At 52.6% G+C, this 21442-nt stretch overlaps 1 protein-coding gene across 7 annotated transcripts in view; it reads right to left on the reverse strand.

Moving 5' to 3' along the window:
- The window catches only part of WWC1 (WW and C2 domain containing 1), a 147317-nt gene that overhangs the window by 29364 nt on the left and 96511 nt on the right, over positions 1-21442 (reverse strand). For all 7 annotated transcript variants that reach the window (XM_019799023.2, XM_034656760.1, XM_034656761.1 and 4 more), the window contains 9 exons: positions 18420-18549; positions 16890-17036; positions 15626-15699; positions 11945-12187; positions 6469-6558; positions 5110-5645; positions 1881-1989; positions 1344-1424; positions 553-639 (listed from right to left, as the gene is read on the reverse strand). In XM_019799023.2, coding sequence (XP_019654582.2) covers positions 553-639; positions 1344-1424; positions 1881-1989; positions 5110-5645; positions 6469-6558; positions 11945-12187; positions 15626-15699; positions 16890-17036; positions 18420-18549 — 1497 coding nt within the window. The remainder of the gene's footprint in view (positions 1-552; positions 640-1343; positions 1425-1880; positions 1990-5109; positions 5646-6468; positions 6559-11944; positions 12188-15625; positions 15700-16889; positions 17037-18419; positions 18550-21442) is intronic.

Here is a 21442-nt window from a genome sequence, read left to right on the forward strand (position 1 = left end):
ACCATCTAGTTAAAGGAGAAACATGTAGGCAATGAAATGTAATGAAACATAAAGCCAGTCTGCAATGGGAAGAACCAACAGGCAAACAGTGCAGGCGTTTGCTGTATCATCATGTAAGGTAATACCCGTCACACCCTTCTGACAGAAGCAGGGTGACGGGCACGGACTCTTGAGAACGGCAGACCTATCTCCTTCTGTGCGGAATACTTGAACTAAGAGCAGATAAAAGGGGCCATGACCACCTTCTTCATGAGGCTTCAAGTTCACAAGGCAAGGATTTGCTCGCCACCCCATTCTAAGTGCTGGCACATGGTAGGGGCTGACAATGTACTTGTGAAGGAACTGAGGCTGTCTGGAGTGCTTCTCTCTATAGTGAGTGAGTTTACCATCATGCCTGTATCCACATTCACAGTACTGACCCGCGTCCTCACGGTCAGGTGTATGAAATACACACAGGGCCCATTGTCGGAGCAGGACAGAGCAGGAGAGCGTCCCCGGGCATGGCCACAGAGGCTGAGAGGGTGACAGACACCCTGTCAGCTATATACTCACACTTTCTGGTCCTGTTGCAGCAACAGAGCAGAAAGGTTACTGAGCTGGATGATTAATATTGCAAATTGCTTATTCTTCTCATCATACCTGAAACGGAAAGGGGCATATGGAGCACCTATGAGTGACACGTTTCTCTCTCTTAATGATCGCAAATGTGTCTGCTGGCTGCTCAGGGGACTGTGGCGAGCTCGAGAGCACAGGATCAGGGCTTTGCTGCCATGCAGGGGGGTAGGTGCAGAGCCATCAGTCTCGATTTTTTTTTTTTGCCTTTTTTTTTTTTTTTTTTGGTCAGTCTCAATTTTTTAAAGAGAAGCCAGAAGACTGTGTTGTGTGAAATTTCTTGATGTTTAAATGTCGGCAATTAATTTCTACTGAAAATAATATCAAGGCTGTCCTGCACCAAGAGAAAACAAGAAGAAGAACAAATCTGGGCTGCAACCCCCCCCCCCCAGAGGGTGGAAACCTCAATGGGATGGTAAGACAAACAGTCACAGCAACAATGACCAAACAGACCAAGACACAGGAGGTCTGAGTTGTGGTCGGGCTCCGCCACTGGCCAGCTCTGTGAGTTGGGGCAAAGTTACGAGGTCTTGCAGACCTCTTTGTAAAGTGGAGCTCTTTTGTAAAATGTGGACCTGAGAGGGAGAGAGTGTTGTCCTCCTTTAGCTGGGAGCCCACAACTGTCGGCCCTTCCTGCTGGTTCTGCCTTCCTCCCCTGGGCAGCCATGAAGGTCAAGGCCGGGAGGATGCTGCCAACCACGCCCTCTGCGCTCGCCCTCGCGGTCACTTACTTCAGGGCAATCTGAACCCGGGTTGTACCCACTGCTTCTGATTCGTCACTGTCAAAAGCGGTGGCTTCTGAAGTACCCAGTCTGGAAGGCAACACGGGGAAGAAGAGGGTCAGGCTTCCCTGCAGTAACCTGGGGCCAAAGCCGTTTTCCAGACATGGGGTTCTCTCTGGCAGGGTGCAGCTGGGTCCTCAAGGAGGAAAGTTTGGGTCTGCTCAGACTCCCTGCAGACCCTGCCGGCCTTCCCACAACTGCTCAGGATTTCTCTCTGGAAGGGGCTGCCCTTTCTCCAGTACTTGCCCCCCTCGCCATATGCTCCTTCGTGGCAATCACGGGACCTGCACTCCTGCAAATGTGAAGTGCCCCCAGCCCCTGGAGGAGCTGTGCTGTGTGCATCTTCAACGCACCCCAACCAGGGCTCCCAGGGGGAAGATGGGGTCACATGGCCATGCCCTCCAGTGGGCCCGTCCCATACACCTGAGGGGGCCTGGGCTCTGCATCCTCAGACTTCCCAGAGAGAGCCAAGACTCAGGGACCCACCTCTGCACAGAAGCCTCATACACACCACTGTCCCCGGCCACAGATTCATCTGACACAGCAGCGGAGACACAGGGCACTTTCAGGCTGCACCCCTGGGCTGTATTCATAGCTGGAGGAAGAAGGGGGGAAAAGGAAGGATGGCAAGGCAGGGTTCCGAAACCAGGACACTGTCTTTGCAACACACACTTTTGATCTACACTCTGTCCTAAGGTGGTCCCGCCGAATACCACGTCTGAACTCAACAGCCAGGTCCTGCCTTGCTTTGGGGTGTAGGATTTCAGGTTTAACATCCCAGACTTGGAAGCTCCACCACTTACTGCTTCAAGCCACTGGGATAGGGCCAGAGAGCCCCTGGATTTCTTCTCTGTAAAATGGGGAAAGTAACACCTCCCTATGCGGCTGCCGGGAGGACCGGATGAGATATTCTAGTGAAGTCCTTAGTACAGAGGCTGATACAGGAAAACATTCTATGAAATTCAGTACCATTATCCTTACTGCAGTGGTCACTCCCACCACTGTGGTGATGCCTTCTAATCAATCCCTACATAGCTGGGGCAAAATAAGAGCCCCTGGACCCTCAGGAGGAGCAACAGGAAGAAAAGGGAGGACTTCACCACTGGCTTTCCCCACTCGGACTATTCCATCCATTCCACTCCTAACTCTGCTCCTCAGCACCCCCGCCCTTGACAGAGACCCTCAAAAGTCTCCGACCCAGGGCTCCAACCAGGCACTTGGCCCATGCTGTACATTCCTTCCTCCCATAAGTCGCAGGCGCCGATGGTGAGCCAGGCCCGCTGCCAGGCTCTGAACTATCAAGATGTGGATAGGACAGTTCTTGAGCTCTGTGCAACAGGGAAGACCAGGTTCAGGCCCTTCAACCTCACAGCCAGCACTTCTGAGTGCCCACTGGGTGCCAGGCACCGGGGCAGCCTGGAGAAGAGTCTGGGGGCGGGCCAGGCTGAGGGAAGGGACGGGGACAGCGAGCCTGGGGGAAGCCAAGCGGGCATCTGGGTGCGGCTTTCCCAGCCCGTGTCCCACGCCTGCTGTGGCCCGCGGAGACCTCCCGCCTTCAGACCCACGCATCTCCACCCTCCACTAAACCACTTAAGGAGATTAATTTGTCTGCTGACTGAACAGCGGCACTAATCGCATAACCTGCTTAGTGTCGGAGCTCAGCCTGGCATCGCTCACCGCAGGGACGGCTTCTGGAGATGGCGCGAAGGAAAACGCCATCCTGAGACATGTGGTCCTTGGTCCACAAGCCCCAAGGACACTTGGGGAGGACGGGGGGTCCCTCCCAGCACCTTGCTGGGTCCCTGACTTAGCTTGTCGCCACCCTCTGACAGAGTGTCAGGAGCTGTTCTCAAGCCTCGTTAGAGGTTCCACCTGCACCCGCTCCTCTCCAGGGCACAATTTTCTGAAGTTGGCCACCTGCTGTAGTAGGAAGCCTGTTTTTATTTTTGTTTGAGAGCACTCAGCAAGACTCCCTTCCTGATGAGGGAGCCCCAGGGATCTCTCGGCTCCTCTTCTAAGGAAATGGCTGGCATTCACCCAGCAGAGCCTTTAATTAACCAGGAAACCGCGTCTTTCCCCTCACCTTGCTCCCACTGGCCCTTGCACAAGAACAGATAATTCTGGGTATAGCAGCAGCCATCCCGCCTATTCCTGGAGCCTTAAGCCTGAGACGGGTCCAGCTTTTCCCACTTGGCCTCACAAAGGAGCCAGGAGTGGGAGCCCTGTGTATACAAAGCCGGCACACGTCTTAGTGTGGGATCTGGGCAGGCGGTCCTGGTGCCAGTCCAGATTCTACCACTTCCTAGCTGTGACACTGACCTTACTGGGCCTCACTTCTTTTGTCTGTAAATGAGGATAAAAGTAGCACCCATCTCGCAGAGTTGTTATGAAGCTTAAATGAGTAAATACGTAAAGGTGACCATACCTTGCATACCTGCATTCAATAAATCACGGCCAGGAAAGCCTGGGAGTCCCAGGTGAGCTGCCTGGACACCCTGCTCAGTTTTGACCTTCACACCAGATGGGCATGATGGGGCCAGCGAGCACCGGAGTGTCTCAGGAGCAAACACACAGAGCTGCCTCTCGTCCTGAGAGGAGTGTGATGATTCAAGAGGCTGGGTGCTTGGGTCGAAAACCCCAGGCTCCAATCCCTTCTTTCCTCACTTGCTGGCTGGGGGGTCTAGAGCAACTAACACCACCTTTCTGAACCTGCTTCCTCATCTGCGAAATGGGCATAGAAGTAACCTATTTCACTGTATAAAGCACACTGCCCATCACATAATATACCCCAATAAATATTAACTATTATAATTTAATATGGGGTTGCTGGTCAAAATGAAGAATTTCTCTCCTGACAAATCTCAGCTGGACTATCAGCATCTTCTGCTTTGAAGATTCCAACTTGAATCTCAGTCCATACCAAAATGCTCTTTCTGACCCCACGCAGAATGGGAGCCAGATCATACTGTTCCCTGGCTTCAAACGGTCATAGGGGTCCCTGCTGCTGCTAGGATAAAATCCAAACTCCCTCCCATGGCCTGCCAGGCCGTAAACGACCTGGACTCTGCCTGATTCTCTGGTTTGCTGGTGACCTCTCACTGCTGGCCTCAGAGATTCTGCTCTCGCTTCTGCCAAGGCTGGCTCCTCACTATTCAAGCACCCACTCAAATGTCGCCTTCCTTCACAACCCAACCTGAATGGACAGCCCCACCCCAACTGGAATGGCCCCATCACATCCCGTTTTATTTTCCCTCTAGGGCTTTTATTGGTCTGATTGTGCAGTGACTGTCTGTGCCTTCACTCGCATGTGAGCTTCATGGGGACGGGGACCTTGAGCTTGCCAGTCGTCAACACTCTATCTTTGGAACTAATCCTGTGCCTGGCACATGGCCTATCTGTTGAAAGCACAAATGAAGGAATCCGTGGACATCCATTAGCACAAGACCTGGCATTTAGTTTTAAGAGCTATTTAATATCTGTTGAGTGAAGGAATCCACCACAGAAAACCCCTTAGTCCAGGACCTAGAATACTGTAGCACATAAAAAATGCCTCCTGAATGAATACAGGAATTGATATACACGTGAAAGCCGGGCACACAGAAAGCAGTCAGTAAATGACCCTAATTATCCCTGGGGTCTGTACTCAGGCCTGAGTGCACTTCCTACGCTCCTCCCTCCTCCCTCCTCACGGTCCCCCCTGTGTGATGCTCTCTACCTTGGCCCAACTGTTTGCCTTCCGTTCCTGGTTCGTCCAGCCGGTATGTTTCCCGGGTGCTGCCGCTGAGGCTCAGTTCACAAAGAGTGGCGCTCAGCTCCGGGTCTTCAAACTCCAGAGGGCTCAGGAAAGCATCTCCAGCCAGCAGCGGGTCAGCAATGAGAGGAGAGCAGGGCGGGGACGGAGAGGAGAGGGAGGAGCGGGGGGACAGGGAGGTCATGGATTTCGGGGTGCCAGACAGGGAGCGCAGGGCCTGCAGGCGGCTGCCCCCCTCTGCCTTCTGGGACTTGGCCACCTCGTCCTCATGGATGGTGGTGATGCAGCCCGAGGGCCGGAAGCCAGTGGCCCCCTCCAGGAGCAGGAACTCCACCTTGCTCTGCAGCTCCGACTCCAGCTGCTCGAAGGGGTCATAGTAGAGGTCAGTGAAGCTGGCTGAGGCGGAGGAGTCCAGGCTGGAGGCGGCCAGGGAGCCCCGGCTGGATGTGAGGGATCCAGGGCTGCTGCCTGAGGACAGGGACTGCGTGCTGCTTGAGAGGCTGGGGCAGGGAGGCGACAGAGTGTGAGAGCAGGCGGAGTGCACTGGCCACCTGGAACCTCCTTCCAGGCTCTGAACAGCACTACGGCCACTTACAACACTGAATTCTGTTGGACCCTCTTGACAATCTCCAGGGGAGACCATGCACCCCCATTTCACTAAAGAGGATACCTTGAGAAGCCCACAAATCAGAAAGTGGCAGAGCTGGGATTCAAACCCCAGTCAGCTGCCTTAGAAGTCCACTTTTTCCTGTTTCCCAAACCTCCACTGGCCCTAGTCCATTTTCACTCTTTGCCCCTTAGGAATCCAGCCCAATTTTTTGATATTTTTCCTCAAATAAACTCAGTCTTTACTCTTTAAAACATTTATCTTAAAAGGAAACTATGGCCTAAATGCAACTGGAAAAGCAGCATCGTTACTGCAAATAGAAGCCGAGCATTAGAAATCTCTGATGGAACAAAATGTTATTAAATCCCAGCGATGCGCTGTTGCCCACCGAGGCCCAGGCCTGAGGCCTGCACTCTCTGTGTCGGAAAAGCAGGTGGGCAGGTATTCGAGACGTCGATGAAACCCACCATGCCATGATGGGGGCCTGCTCCTCGGTGCTGGCAGAAGGACCGAGGGTGCCAAGTCCAGAGAGCTGAAGGACCCTGCCCCTGGCCACGCCAGGCCCCGCCCAAGTCCACCAGTCTAACCAGCTGCCTGCTGAGCTGCTAAACGTCCACAATCAAGCCGCGGAGGACACAGGAAGGGCAGAGCCCGGGCTACCGTGGGAGGCTGGCATCTGGCCATCCCCGCGGCCACACTCACGGCCCCCCACTCACCTTTTCAGCTGGGAGTGCAGAGCTGCTACTTGTCGGGTGGCTTCCTCCAGTTCTCTCACCAGCTGGTTCCTCTTGCTGTTCAACTTTAACCTGAAGGGACAGAGGGCATGAATGGGGAACCCCGGGAGATCCAGCCTCCATCCATCTGAACGAGGAATCACAGGCAGGTACTTGCGTAGATGTACACAGAGACCCCCCCCAGTCCCATACACAAGAATTTTCCAGAGTGTTTTACTATGATGTTGGGGAGCTAGGGCCCCCACGTATGATCCTATAGTAATGGCTATATTCCTCACCTACGACATACCAGGCGCTGTGCTAGGAAACCAATAACACAGCCTTAATTCATCTGCACAATAACCCCGCACAGCTAAAATGGCTTTTACCACTTTATATACGAGGAAATTGAGGCTCTTAGAGTGAAATAATTTACTTCAAGCTAGAGAGTTAGTGGCAGAATGAGAATTCTACCCAATCACCCCTCTCTCCCCCTCCCACCTTCCTTCCCATCCATTGGCCCCTACACACCCGCCAATATTTGCTGAGTGCCTACCTCATACCAGAACCTGTTGTTGGCACTAGGGATAAAGATGTGAGAGACAGAATTAGTTTCTGCTCCTATGGAGTTTACATTCTGCTGGGGGCGGGGGAGAGGACAAATATTAAGAAAATACTCGAATCTCTAATATCTAATTAACACACCGTGTGTCAGGGCTTATGAGGAAACAGTACAGAATGGTGGAAAAGAATGCAGGAGAGACCCAATTTAGACACATAGGCCTCTTTGAGCAAGTGACTATGTGGCTGGGCCTGTTGGTAGGTCTACACTCTTCTCAGCTCCCTGGGCCCACAGCTGGACCCCTTCACGGCTTCCGGCTCAGCTGGGCGGGTGGGGCGTGGGACAGCGTTCCGGCCAATAGAATGTGAGCAAAGAAGGCACATCAGGCCAAAGTGGCTGAGTCGGTGGACTATCCCCACTGCTGCCTGGAGGGCTCCAAGAGGGGAGGCGCCACAGACGGGAAGAGCCTGGGTCCCTGAATGACCAAACACACGGAAGGCTGCCTGTCAGCCAGGCATATTCAACTGGATGCTATGGAGGCAAGAAATAAGCTTCTGCTGTGTTAAACCATGGCGATTTGGGGGTTTGTTTCTTGCAGCAGGTGGCCTGCCCTGACTAGTACCAACATTTAAGCTGATATGAAAGATGGACAGGAGTTGGCCAGAAGTGCAGGGGAAAGAACATTCCAAGCAGAGACTCACAGCAGGGATCTCTTTTGTTTTAAGGTCACTATGGCTGTCGCAAGGAAAAGGGGTAGGAGACTGTGGACGGGAGGCAGGGACAAGAGTTTGGGGTGGCTATAGGTGGTGTGATTGAGATGTCATGGGCCAGAGTGACACTGGAGCAGACAGAGAAAGATCATGGGCTGGATGAGGGGCAAGGCTGAGGGAGTTAAGAGGAAGACTGTGAGGTACCTGCCACTAGCAACTAAACAGATCTGAGACGGCTTCTGCAGAGACGGGAAGGCGAGGGGCCGAGCAGCCCAGGGGAGGAGAAGAGTTCTCTTACGGATGTGTGGGCGTGACCGCTGAACAGGTGGGGATTCCTCAACACGTGGACCACCACATGAAAGAGAGGACCATCTGCTACGGATTAGGCTGCGGCCCCCTACCCCAGAATTCATATGCTGAAGTCTTAATAACCCAGTACCTCAAAATGGGACTGTATTTGGAGAAAAGGTCTTTAAGGAATTAAGGTAAAATGAGGTCCTACGGATGAGCCCTAATCCAACATGACCCTGAGATTAGGACACAGACTCTGCGTACAGAGCACACCAGGTGAAGACACAGCAGGCGTTCGTAGGTGGACGGCCATCTTCAAGCTAAGGAGAGAAACTTCCCAAAAAGTCTGGCAACACTTTGGTCTTAGACTTGGTCTTGGACTCCAGAACGGTGAGATAATACATTTCTGCTACTGAAGTCACCCATTTTGTGGTACTTTGGTTTGGCAGCCCTAACAAACGAATGTACCACCACAGGGTAAAATATAATGGGGAAAGAAAAGTGAGGGGCCAGCACTAAGCTCCGAGGATACACAGCACTCCGCGGTTGAATGGCACCAGAGAGCCCAGGGAAGAGGCAGGTGAGTGTGGGGCAGGGTCCTGGAACGTGCGAGCATGGAGGCATGGCTGATAGCTGATACTAAAGCCCATTTCAGTAACGACCTCCCTGGAAGCAAAACCCTTGCGTTTAGAGGAAACTGCTGGATCCAGGCCCACCTCTCAGCCCCCAGCCTTTCCTGAAATCCTGCATGGAGGGCAGCTTGGGTGGGCTCTAGGGAGTGTGCTGCCCCTGGAATAGCTCCCTCTAACCGCTGGAGTGAGCCCCCTCGAAGGTCCCAGGATCTGACAGGGCAGGGGCTCCATCAAGCTAGACTGTGCCCCCACGAACTCAGGACATGGGCTGCCGTCAGGGAGCCACGGTTCATGGTTCTCAGGGTGTGGTCTGTAGCCCGTCTGCAGAAGAAAGGGAGGCGTGCTGATTAAATGCTCCTTCCTGGGTCCTACTTTGATCAACCGAATCAGAAAGTCCAGGGCAGGGCCCATGCATCTGCATCTCTCTGAGGGCTCACAGGTGATTTCCAGGCACAGGAAGGTTCACGAGCTGTCGCAGGCGTGTCCTGCTCTTCCGGCACTCTGCAGGGGGCCCACCACATGGCTGCACTCAGGAAGCATCTGCCGCTCAAACCACTTTTTCCCAGTTGAGGGAGGCAAAATTCGTTCTCTCTGCAGAAAGACCTTCCTGTTCTGTCTCCTGCAGACAAACGTGTTCCACTGCGGGGCTCATATCCCCTTACGGCATCTTGCTAGAGAGGAACTGACTGACCCATTCCCAGAGTAAGAGTACAGCCAATCCAGCTTAGGGCCAGGGAGGAAGAGTTCGTTCTCACGGAAAAACCTAACCATGCCAAAACTCCACCAACACACGCAGCCCCCCAACGCAGGCTCTGCGATGAAGACCAGAACTTGCTCTAGACACCTGAGCCAGGTGGTGAGGGACTCAGCATGGGTCTTGGCCAGTTCAATCTCTGGCACTGTTCTTTCACAGCCCTGCCTGGAGCTGGTGGGGCAGGCAGCAGACCTGCAGATGGAGGCCAAGGTGCCCAAAATCCTGACTCTTACTGGAATGGACAGGACTGTGGAATCTCACCGCGGTGCCACTGGGACTGGGAATAGGGTGGCCTCACCTTCCTGAGCATGGGGGTGTAGCCACCTGCAGTAACTCGCAGGTGCCGAGGCCGCCTCACAGGGGCGCTGGGCTTGGCAGGCCATATGGCATTTGTCTGTGATGCCTGGCACATACTGGGAAGCCACAGAAGTAGGGAGAGGATTCAGAAGGTGGAGCTGGAATCCTCACAGGCTGTAGCTCACGACCTGGGGTGCCGGCTCAAAAGGCAAGAGCTTGGGCTGCATCTCAGGCCTGGGGAACTGGTCCCTGGGGAGAGGCCAGGGAGTCCATGTTCTAACCAGCCGCCTGACTGCACAGCAGTGCTCAGAAGTGGTGGTGGAGGCCCACAGAAAGGGAGAGCGGAAGCAGCGGGTAGGACGTGGGGTGATGCGATGTCTGACTGTGACTGACCTGGGACTGAGGTCCGGCAGGCCCACGGTCCCCTTCCTGGATGTGTCTATTCCTGTCCTTCTCAAAGTCCCCTTGAGAGGAGAGGCTGATGTGTGAGGGTAAGGAACATGGCACTCCCGGTCTGAGAGAGGAGAGAGGAACAGAAGAAACGATGGGAGAGAAAGAGACCTAGAGAGACCAACGGAGTCCGGGGGATGAACACAGACAGACGCAGGACCAGAAGCAAACGGCGAGAGACAGAAGGCGAAAGATCACCGGGTTGGCTTTCTCCTCTCTCCTCTCCAGGATGCTCGCAGCCACCAGCACTGGACTCTGATGTGCTTGCTTACAAGAGGCCAGGCGGAGGCTGCTTGACTTGACCCACCTGGCATCCGCCATGTGCAAGTGGGGCTTATTCAAGGATTAGGGTAGAACTGCGAGCTGGGTGCTGTAGAGCTCAGAAGGCTCCCTGAAGGTATCTCAGGACTCATCACGAGGTGACGCAGACAGCATGCACCTGGGCACCTAGGATGCCTGGTCTGCTTCTAGGCAAGTTTGCCTGCTACATAAACTGGGCTTCTGCCTCTGAATTCCCTTGCTCATCCCTGCACACGTGCGTGCGCGCACACACACACACACACACACCCCCGAAAAATCACCATGCACACACACACACCTGAAAATCACTACACACACATACACACCCCTGAAAAATCACTACACACACACACACACACACACACACACACACACACACACCTTCATTTCTAAGCTCCTTAAGGGCAGGGACCTTGCTCAAAGTCTGCTGCCAAAAACAGTGAAAATAACTAGGATAGATTTTAAAGGTATTGGGGCAGGGATTGTGACTTACTAACTTTTGAATCCTCCAAATTGCCTTGCACAGGGAGTACGTGCAACAAAATATGTCTCAAATAAATGAACGAACGATGGGCTGATGGACAATGAATGAATGATGAGAGCTAAGGGCTGCAGGGCCTACTATGAACACAGGGATGTGCTCTGTGCAATGTGGGTGTGGAGCTTGACGGGACCCTGCAGGAAATAAAGTCTGTTATCCAGAGAACAACAACTCCTGGCTTTTGGGTTAAACCACACCCACAGATGAAGGTGATTTAGCCTTCACAATATTTTTAAAAGTTATTGAATTAATTGCCGATGATTAAAAATTAAAAAAAAAACAACTCTTTTCTTGAAATATGGGGACCTCCGGCACCCCAAGGCCTGAATTCCCACCTGCTGGAGGTAGGAGTTGGCAGCCATTTGGGGCAAGCACCGGGGGTCTGCGCATGCCAGTCTGACCAGTCTGCCCAGGAGGGCGTCCAGCATTTGCACTGCCTGCCTGGCCCCTATAAGCAATCTCACTTTGCACCCCCTCAGCCTGAGCTGACATCAATTTAGTGGGTCATGACCATCATGAGAAGAAATGCAATGTAAGAGAGACAACATCAGAGGGCTACCGCACACAGAAAGAGTATGCACTGCTTTGTGAAACTTCTGGATCATGGGAGTCACCGTCACAAAGTTGGCAATGACTGGTCTCCATTATCTAGGGTTATGCGGCTTACCTTAGAAGACAATTTCTGAAAACCTGCACCTGAGCAGACATTTTGGTACTGGCATCCCCTGTGCAAACTCCCAGGGAACTGGCATTCTGGATGATGAATCATTCCCCCCAGTTTGCTACTTCGGAGAGTTGCGAGATCTCTACACTGAGCGTTCTTAGGGTGGAGCCCTGGTGCCCCAGGTGGTTCCTCCTGCCCCTTCCCCTGCCTGGGCTGCAGGACAGACCGGCAGCGAGGGAAGGGTTCCACGCCCCCTCCCGGCCCCAGCCCCGCCCCACCTCTCCGTCAGGGCCTTGCTCTGCGTGTCCCGAGCTGCCCGCAGATCCTTCTCCAGCCGCTTCCGGGCCATCTCCAGCTGCTCCACCTCCCCCTGGGTCCACTTGCGGGGGCTGATGAAGCGCATCTCCTTCAGCAGCTCCTCCTTCTCGTTGATGAGGATGAGCCGGTCCCTTTCCGAGTCCAGCACTCCAGGCCAGGCCTCGCTGTCGAGCTTGGCCAGCTGGATCTTCAGGTTGGCGATCCTGTGGGCGGAGAGGCGAGCGTGACGGGTGTGCCCAGGGGCCCTGCGGGAACGGGGTCCCCGACTGCATTTCCAGGGTGATGCACAAGGAGCCACGACAGCCTCAGAGCCATCTCTGGCAGCGACTGTCTTCGCTTGACCAGCCTGTCCTCTCAAGGAACCTATTTTTATCTAACAAACACAATTGTTGGCCTACCCCGTGCCAACAATGAGTGCGCCCTGCGGGGGTGGGGAAGAGACGTAAACAAGGCGGTGTCCTTGCCCTGAGGGACACGAAGCTGGTAGAACAGAGAGCTGGATTCAGCACCAGGCAAAGCCTCCTACCACCAGCTGTGTGACCTTGGGCAAGTCGCTGCATGTCTCTGAAGGGAGTAACGAAAGCTCCTCTGTCACAGGGGTGTGGTAGAAGGCTTTAGACATAATTCCATGAACCCTCAAACATGGTGTTTGGCACACAGAAAGCACTCAAGTGAATGCTTCTGCTGCTACCGTTTTATTACCTGGTTTGACCACTTACTAGGCATATGATGTCGGGTGAACCCTCTGAGCCTTGTTCTGAAAATGAGCAATAATGTATTCAGAGGAGCTGGCACATAACAGGTGCTCAACCAGCGGCCGAGAGGGGCCCACTACAACGGCAGCAAATACTGCCATTGCTAACTGTGTAGCCCAGTCCAGAGACTGGGGTCCGAGGCCTTGAGCCGGAGAGTCTCGCTTCTGGCCTTCTCGACAGAAGGCACCATTCTTAGATCGTTTTGGTGTCACAGTGCCTGGTACGCGGCAGGCACTTACTAAATGTGAACAGGAAGGAGTTGAGAGCTCTATCCCTTAACTTCTTTGAGACGCAGTCTCCTCACCTGTAAGATGGGCTCAGTAATGGAACCTGCAGGGTGGGTTACAAGGACCCAATGAAAACCTACCATCAAGAGCTCTTTACACGTTGCCAAGCGCTGCACAGGTATTAAGTATAATTATCTTTGGACCAAGATAAGATTCACAATATAACTAAGATGACTGCTACAAGTACCTCAAAGGAATCATGATGTGATCCTTGAGGAGTCAGCCTTCGCAAAGACTTTCAGCTAACACATCCTCGCCCCACCCAACCCCTACAGTGTGGGTAAGACCTGGCGGGGAACGTGCTGGACAGAGGGCCACACCGGATATGGCTCACCTAAGAGTGCACGTCAGAAACGTGGCCAGCACTTGTCGAGCACCCAGGCCTCTGGACTCCCAGTTCGATCTTATCTGCAGACATGTGGCCCAACTCTTAATTTATAGAAACACTGCTGGGGACAAAAGCTCCACAGTGTCTCATGAAAATTCCATGCAGACAAACACTTCTAGGTTTGCTCATTCCCCAGCCAAGTGCATCAGAGGGCTTCTTGGAATTGATTAATTTATATGCCACATTCACAAAGAGAGTAATCTGGGACAACTTTGTAGCTTCCTCCACTTTGAGGATGGAGTGGTCTGGGCAGGTCTGGCAGGGGCTCCATGAGGCGCAGTACACTGAAGGGTGATCGATTCTTAATGCTTACATGTATTTTCTAGTGGAGCTTTTCCCCTTGCTCCTTAACCTTCAGGCCACCCATCTTTTGGAGGATCTGATGAAAAGCACTAGACTTGCTCTGCAGAAATGCACACATGACAAAACTCAGCGTGCAGACTTTTCATTACAGCCACCTGCCCTCCTTTCTTCAAGCCCTGCAGCCTCCACTTTCCATTTAGCCAGCCGCTCTCTCCTTGACACTTAAACTACCTTTGGGTGAAAAGGGAGGTGCAAAGCTGGGTAATGGTAGATGAGCCAGGAAGCTCTGCGATGAGAAGTTTAATGGCTGAACCCAGAGGGAAGATTTCAATCCTTGGGTCTCTCCAGAACTGATCCTTTAAGATCAGCATTACTGCAGGCTGGAATGGATCCAGGGTTCAGAGTGGTCTCCTTCAGAGGGGACAAGTGGCTGTCCAAATGCAGAAGTCCTGTTGTTTTGCTGGGCCTCTAGGGGGAGCTGAAATAATACACAGAGTGTTTTCTCTACCTGACCGGTATCCAATTTCTCCTCCTTCTGTTAACAATACTCCACATTTTCTTTGGGAAATCACTCCTCCCATACTTAAGTCACTTGGTTCCCACAAAGCTGATCTCAATCCCCTTCCCAGAGTTAGGCACATGACCCATGCCTGGACCTTCAGAATTCTAATTCCTCCAACTCTGCAACAATGATTGGTTCACCAGGGAGCCTCAAACTCAAAACCCGATAAATCTGTTGGGAAAGGAGGTCCTCCTTCTGCTGGGGTTGTTAACCTGATGGTATATAATTCTAGAATTGCTGGGGGGTCACCGTTGCATTTTGATAGGAAAGTGTCAACACAGGCAAGCAGGGTAGAGAAAAGGAGAGAAACTGAGTTCTATGTAACATGATTTAAATCCCCAGATCCAGCTGTGCCTGAAGCTGGTTTATCCTTGGACTTTGGAATTCAATAAGCCAACAGATTTCCTTTTCTGTTTCTTCTAGTTTCTGCAGGATTTCTGTCACTGCTGCAAAGGGTTCTGCTGCTCACACAGAGTTGGCAGAGAGGCAGGGCCGGGCCCCGCCACTCTCTATGTGGCCTGGCTTAGAATGTCCATGGGCCAGGCAGCGTGTGGATGCGATACGCCTGACTGCATTCACCGTCACACTCCCAGGAAGGTTGGCTTCATACGTAAGAAGATCATGGACTTGGAGCCAGACTGTTCAGAGTTCGAAACCTGATTCCATCACCTTGAAAAGTCATTAAACATCTTAGATCTTACCTTTCTCTTCTCTAATATGGATAAATCAAACTGCTAGAAGGTTGTTTTTTAAAATTCAATGAGCTGATACATATACAAATGCTTTAATACAATATCTGATGCATAACAGATGCTCTAAAAATAACAGCTTTCCTTATTGTTTTAATTTTATTTGTGGCGGTGGAACCCAAGTGCTTAGGAGCCTGTGAAGCCACAGAACGTCTCAAGTCACTGGGGTCCACACAGTTTGTAAGCACAGCTGGCTCCCCGCTGGGCAGGAGACACTAAAGTGTTCAGTATCCAGGGTCTGTTTCGCTCTACTGCTAAAACCTCAGCTGTGCTCCTTCAAACCAGGCTACTTACAGGAGCATTGGAAAACCCTGATTATAGAAACCGAGCCCAGCAAGTGGAAAGAGAACGAGGCTCTGAGGTTTCACAGATTTGGGTTCAAACCATAGTGCCACTTTTTACCTAGTGAAGCGTCCCTGGCTCAGTCATTTCCTCGCTGAACTTCAGAGAGAGTTAAAATATAAATATCATAATCCTTATCTTCATAATCTTGGAGGATTAAAGAGGAGGAGGTGGGTGAAAAGTCAGGCAAGGAGCAGACACTGTGCAATGGTAGCTGTCTTCATTGGAGCCATCCCGCCCCCAGCCCCTAATTACCTTCTCTTAGCCTCTTCATATCGAAGGCGCAGTCTGACCTTCTCTGCCAACTGATTGTTGCTGCTCGTGCCAAACTGGGGGAAAGAACAAAGTCGGGAATTATAGGGCCATTGTGGCCGGTGTGGAGTTGGATTTCAAGAGCTCATGACAGACTTGACAGCTTGCGTGGGAAGTAGCTAAGAATAGCCCCAATTACTGAGTTGGCTGTGTGATAGCAGGGAAGCTAGTCAGGCAAAGATGCTTTCCTTCCTGCAGGCTGTGGGAAGACCCCCAAACTCAGACATCCATCCCTTGCAGAAGAGAAGCTGAGTGCCCAGAATAGCATCTTGCAGCCCTGAATGGCTTGGAGCCCATTCGAGCCCCAGCAGCATGGAGGACAGCTGGTCAGGAGGAAACAGGGGCAGCCAATATAGAAGAAAGACATCCTGGGAGAGCCGGGGAGGGGCTCAGCTGAAAACTCAGGGAGGCCGCCGCCAGGAATGAAACACTGAGTGATTGAGGAGAAAGTCCTAGAACTAACTGGGAGGCCTACGGTGGCTGGTAGCTGGACAATTGGGTGGCATGGAGGAGGGGACAGCCCATTGGCCGCATCATTCTGTCAAGAGTGGCAAGAGGCACCAGGGCTCACCCAAGCAGACACAGATAGAGCTTCTCTTCACAAGTGGGGACACAGCTATAGGAACCAGAGAGGGATAGCACTTAGCCATGGAGGCTGGGAGGTGGGTCTGCTCACTGTCACCTGCTCTAGGAAAACAGCAGTTCTCCAAACGTGCCAGGTGGCCGTGGGTCAGTCCGGCTCTAAAACTTCCATGAAGTAAATCCAGATGGCACTCACACCATTCACTACTGTGACCAGCCTGAGCTTTTGGAGAGAGCTGTCTGAAAACCGCATGTCACGTTTCGGGATGAACAGAGAGAAAATATCACCTGCTTTACAGCTGGTGAAAGAGAAACAGAATGGTGTTACAAATCCGTAAGAAAGGACCCCAAGAGAGACTCTGGTCCTTCAGACAGGCTTTCTGTGCGGCATCGAGAGACGCAAACACATGGCCAGGCAACACTCAGGACCACGGAGTCAGCGCTGGCTTTTCCTCCATACCATCACCTCATGTCATCCTGGGGCCAAGAGGTCTGCGAGAGAACGGAGCTCCAGGAGGCTGAGCTCGCAGCCGGGCCCACAGAGAGACACCGGTTAACCCCTCAGGTGAGGAACGAGAAGGTGGCTGCCCCCTCCAGCCGCCTCCCGGAAGCCCGGCCTACTCACATTTCCCGAGATGTCAGTCTGCGAGCTCACGTCCAGGTACTGTTTTGGCAGCGAGAAACCCGAACTCTCCAGAGAGCTGCTGCTGGACCACAGGTCAGAGTGGGACCCTCTGTCCGTGCGGAAGCCATCCTTCAGCATGGCGAGGCTCTAAGGACGGGAGGGCGGGGTTAGCAACACAAGTGCCGGGGAGGGAGCCCTGGTCTGTCGCCCTCCATGAGCTTTCCTCTCCACCTTGCGTCATTCAGCAGGAAGCTACGCTCACTCCGCAGAGCCCACTTACCTTGTACAGAGCGAGCAGCAAGTGGGTAATTGCTCAGTGCCTGGCACTGGGCCGGGTCTTTTCCTTGGGAGAGACTGGTATGGACCCCAGCTCTGGAGCCACACTACCTGACTTAGAATCCTTGCACTGCTACATCCTAGCTGTGTGACCTGAGCTAGGTGATTAAGCTCTCTGTGCCTTGGTTTCCTCTCCCGAAAAATAGGAATAACCATAGGTCCTATCTCATAGGACTATCATACTGATTTGAAGAGATGCCCAGGGTAAGGTGCTAGTATAGCCAATACTTAATACCTGCCAGCTTTACCATCAGCTTCCTGAATCCTGACATTGGTCCTGTGAAAAATGACCTAGGATGATCCCCATTTTATTGCTAAGGGAGTTGCTGCACGGAAGGGCTGGCACATGACAGAGCGGGATTTCTCCTGGTCGGTCTGACCTGAGACTCAGTGCTCTCAGTTGCTAATCACAACAGGAACACGGCTCCCTGTTCACAAGGGCCTGATGTTTTCATTGGGTTGCTGCCCTGGGCAAGAGCTTCAAAATCATTCTCTTTGTCATAGAGCGTAAAGCTCCGTTCACGAAATCAGCACCTCTGAGCCTGACTCCTAATCCGCCAATGGAAACACAAACAAACACAGTATCTCAGACATCAGGGGAGTTCTGTGACGGGAGGTGGAGTGTCCAGGGATTAAAAGAATGGGCTTCTTGAGTCTGTGTTCATGGGTTCGAATCCTGGCTCTACCACTGACTCTGAGCTGTACCATCCTTATCTGTAAGAAGGGGGTGAACTAGGGCTGGTGTAAGAGATGAATGAGGCACGATGCATGCAAGTGCCTGGCCCAGGAAATCACAGCGACTCTCATTTGTTTGGTCCTCGGCACAGACGGAGAACACGCAATGATATACTTATGAAGATGTTACATTTTGATGTCGGGGCTGTCAATGTCGAAACCACCTCCCTCTCTGCTTCTTTGAACAGGAAGCCAGGTGGCTAGAGCTAGTGGCAAGGACATGACCTTTGCAATGGAGCAGATGGCTCCTGTTACAACTCTGCTGGTGATGTGACCTTAGGCAAGTCACCTGATGCTTCTGAACCTCCTTTCCCTCCTCTACAAAGTGAGACTGAAAGCCCAAAAAACTAGCGATGAGAACTCAGTGACTGTGTAGTGTGCGGAAAGAGCATGCGTCCTGGCACAGAAAGGTGCTCGGGAGAAATCGATGTGTGACCCCCATCACCAGAACTCTCGTACCTTAATGAGGTCTTGCTTTTCTTTTTCTCCACAAGTGATGGCCTTTTTGATGGCTTTTGTTTCTCTCAAGACAGCCTGGGCTTCATCCAGTTTGTAGCTGCCCTGAGCATCAGACATTTTCTTATCGATTCTAGGAAACAGTCAATGGGGAAGGTCAGACAAAGACAGGGCGAGGGATGGAGTCTCCCCGGGGGAAAAGCAGACAACAGACCTCAGTCCCATAAGAAGGCTCCTCTCTGTCCTGTACACCCTCCCTCCCCAGGTCCTGCCTGTGGGAGAAGACACAGGAGGTGCCTGTGAAATGTCTCCCAGTGTGGGGCTGCAGAAGCGACACCACCCTTGACGTCAAGGGTCCTCTAAGCACCAGCTCTTACAGGAAGCTTTCCCTGATTACCTCCCTGTATCCTCCAGGCTGGGCTAGGTGTTCCCATAGCACTGTGTGTAGCTGTGACACTGCAACCATTATGTTGCGTTCTACTTAGTACTGTATATGGGGGTGTCCTTGACTGGTCTCTGGCAGGCTTGGGACAGGGGTGGGACTGAATAAACTTAGCATCTGGTATAGAACATTCCTTTAACTCAGGGTCTCTCAACCTCAACATCTTGACGTTTGAGGAGGATGATTCTTTGCAGTGGGGGGCTGTGCTGTGCATTGTCGGATGTTTAGAAGCACCCCTGGTCTCTGCCCAGATGCTAGCAGCATCCTGACCCGAGCAGTGACAACCAAAAATGCCTCCATACTTTGCCTAATGCCCCTTGGGGGAGAGGCGCAAGGTCACCCCCAGCTGAAACCCACGGACTTTAATAAGCATTTGCCATGTCAACAGGTACAATGAAGGAAAGTCGTGAATGATGAAGAACTCCCAGGCCTGCTACTCAGTAGCATGAGATGGGGCATGGCCCTCAACGCACGGAGGCTTAGCTTGCTCCTCTAAAAACACCTGGATAACGTCACCTGCCCAGCCCATGTTCACAAAGCTGTTAGGAATGTCAAATGGGATAAAGGATGGATAGTCTGGGGGTGGACTAGATATATGGGACCAAATCAGCTTATCTAGGCCCCACACATCGAGGTTCATTTTGGTGGCAGAAAAGAGTTTAAAAAAAAAAAAAAGTTAAGGCTCTCGATGTCGCTTTCTGAAGGTCAGACCAAACCAGAGATGGTGGAGGTCCAGGACCTCTGGGGAAGGAGGTTGTGGTGTGGAGAAGCTTTGGAGGAAAAAGATAAATTTTAACTGCTTCACAGTTTCCCCAAAGGCTAGGCCTGAGGTCTCAGTCCTCAGTGGAGAAAAGGAAGTCTTACAGTCTGAGGGAACACCACAGACCCATTATTTCAGGATGAGAAACCGCTCACAGGCATTCCTCTCTGGTTTCCTGCTAGAGGCCAAACTGTCCTGGGCTAAAAATAACCTGAGTGGGGAATCACTGACGGTGGGGGCAGGTTTTCATCCCGGTCTGTCTGTGCCTCTGAGCAGGAGAGAGGGACAGAACCCGGGTCTCAACATGGCCCTCCCCCTGCCCTCCGTTATTTCAGCCTCCATGGAGAGAAAACAAAGCCCCATTTATGTCTCCCCACTAAAAATAGCCTGTCTATTCCTTTCGAGGACTTGGGCCTGAGCAAGCCTGCCAGGTTGGCTAAGACTGGTCTCAGATTTTGTTTGAAAAATTAGTCTAACGGGAGCTTTCTATAGCAGAGGCCTGCACGAGATGCTCTGCCGAGAGGGGGGTCCTCCGGGACCAGAGATGGCCCTGCCCCAAATGGGGGGCAGGGTGCAGGGGAGATGCCATGTGCTTGAGCAGAGCTGGGGGCTCTGGGGAGGGGGCTGTGCCCTGCTGTCCTCTGCCAACAGGGTGCGGATGGCTTTGAATCCTCAGCAGGAGGAGACAGAAGCGGTTTGTCTGCTGTGTCCTGGGCTCCTCAGACAGCCTCTACCTGATTTCCCTCAGGGGCCTTAGCAACCCAGGCTCTGGAATTTGGCTCCAGAGAGGAGCTCCAAGAGGGAACACTCTTGGGATTGGGGGTGGGGGGAGGGGAACAAAGGGTCACCATTATGTGCTCAGTGAATGAATCTTTTTTTTTTTTTTTTTAAGGGAAAGAGAAGTTGTGTGGTTGCAGGGGAGAGGAGGGTGTAGTGGGCTGCGTGTGTTTTAGAATTTCCAAATCACGCAGCTGTCCAGAGATTCCCACGCCCGCTAGCCACAGCACAGCCACAGAGAAGCAGGGCAAAGGCTCTGACAGCAGCCAACTCCTCTCCGTCTTGTTCAGACAGCTCTCACCTGGGCAGGGCAGCTTTGGGGACATGCGGAAAGATGCCGCACGGCCCTCCTCCCACAGGGATGACATGCCAAGTCTCAACCCTCTCCTATTTACAAGGGCTAGAGGTAGCTGACGGACCCAAGTACTGAGCTTTCATCTCGATTGTTCTTTTCTGTCTTCGAAGAGGTATCCTTCAATTCTCCTCAACCTTTCCTTTTGTTAAAACTGGGGTTGCTGACCATGAAGATGGTCACGACGGATGACTGAGTTTCCCCTTCGTCCGTGCTCTGCGAAGGGAGGAGGCTGAGAGGTAGAAACGACGAGATCACCTCCCACCACGAGCCTCTGGAAAAGATCCCCAGGGACATGGAAAGAGGCCTCATGTTGTTTGGATATGAGGAGGGGGTTACTAAGGATGAATCCAGGAAGGAAGGTTAAGCAACACATGAGCAGCAAAACCCAACCGTCTTGGGTTCTAGTCCTGCCCTGATGCTTACTGTCTGGGGGCCTCTGGTCTACTTTCAATGTCATCAGTGCCCTCATCTGTAAAGTGGGGCAGAACAAAAACCTCCCTTAAAGGCGGAGAGACAGTGAATTAAGGTGACTGAAGCATAGTGCTTACCCAGCATAGCTTTTAGCCTGGGGCAAAGACAGTTCATCTGAGTTCCTCCCCCAAATCTAAGCCAGCAACTAGCTAGGGGTCACCCCCCCACATCCCCTGCCGACGCTTACACTCACTGCCAGGCACTGTCACATGCTTCAGCTT

Source organism: Ailuropoda melanoleuca, chromosome 3, assembly GCF_002007445.2.
Source record: "Ailuropoda melanoleuca isolate Jingjing chromosome 3, ASM200744v2, whole genome shotgun sequence".
NCBI lineage: Eukaryota > Metazoa > Chordata > Mammalia > Carnivora > Ursidae > Ailuropoda > Ailuropoda melanoleuca.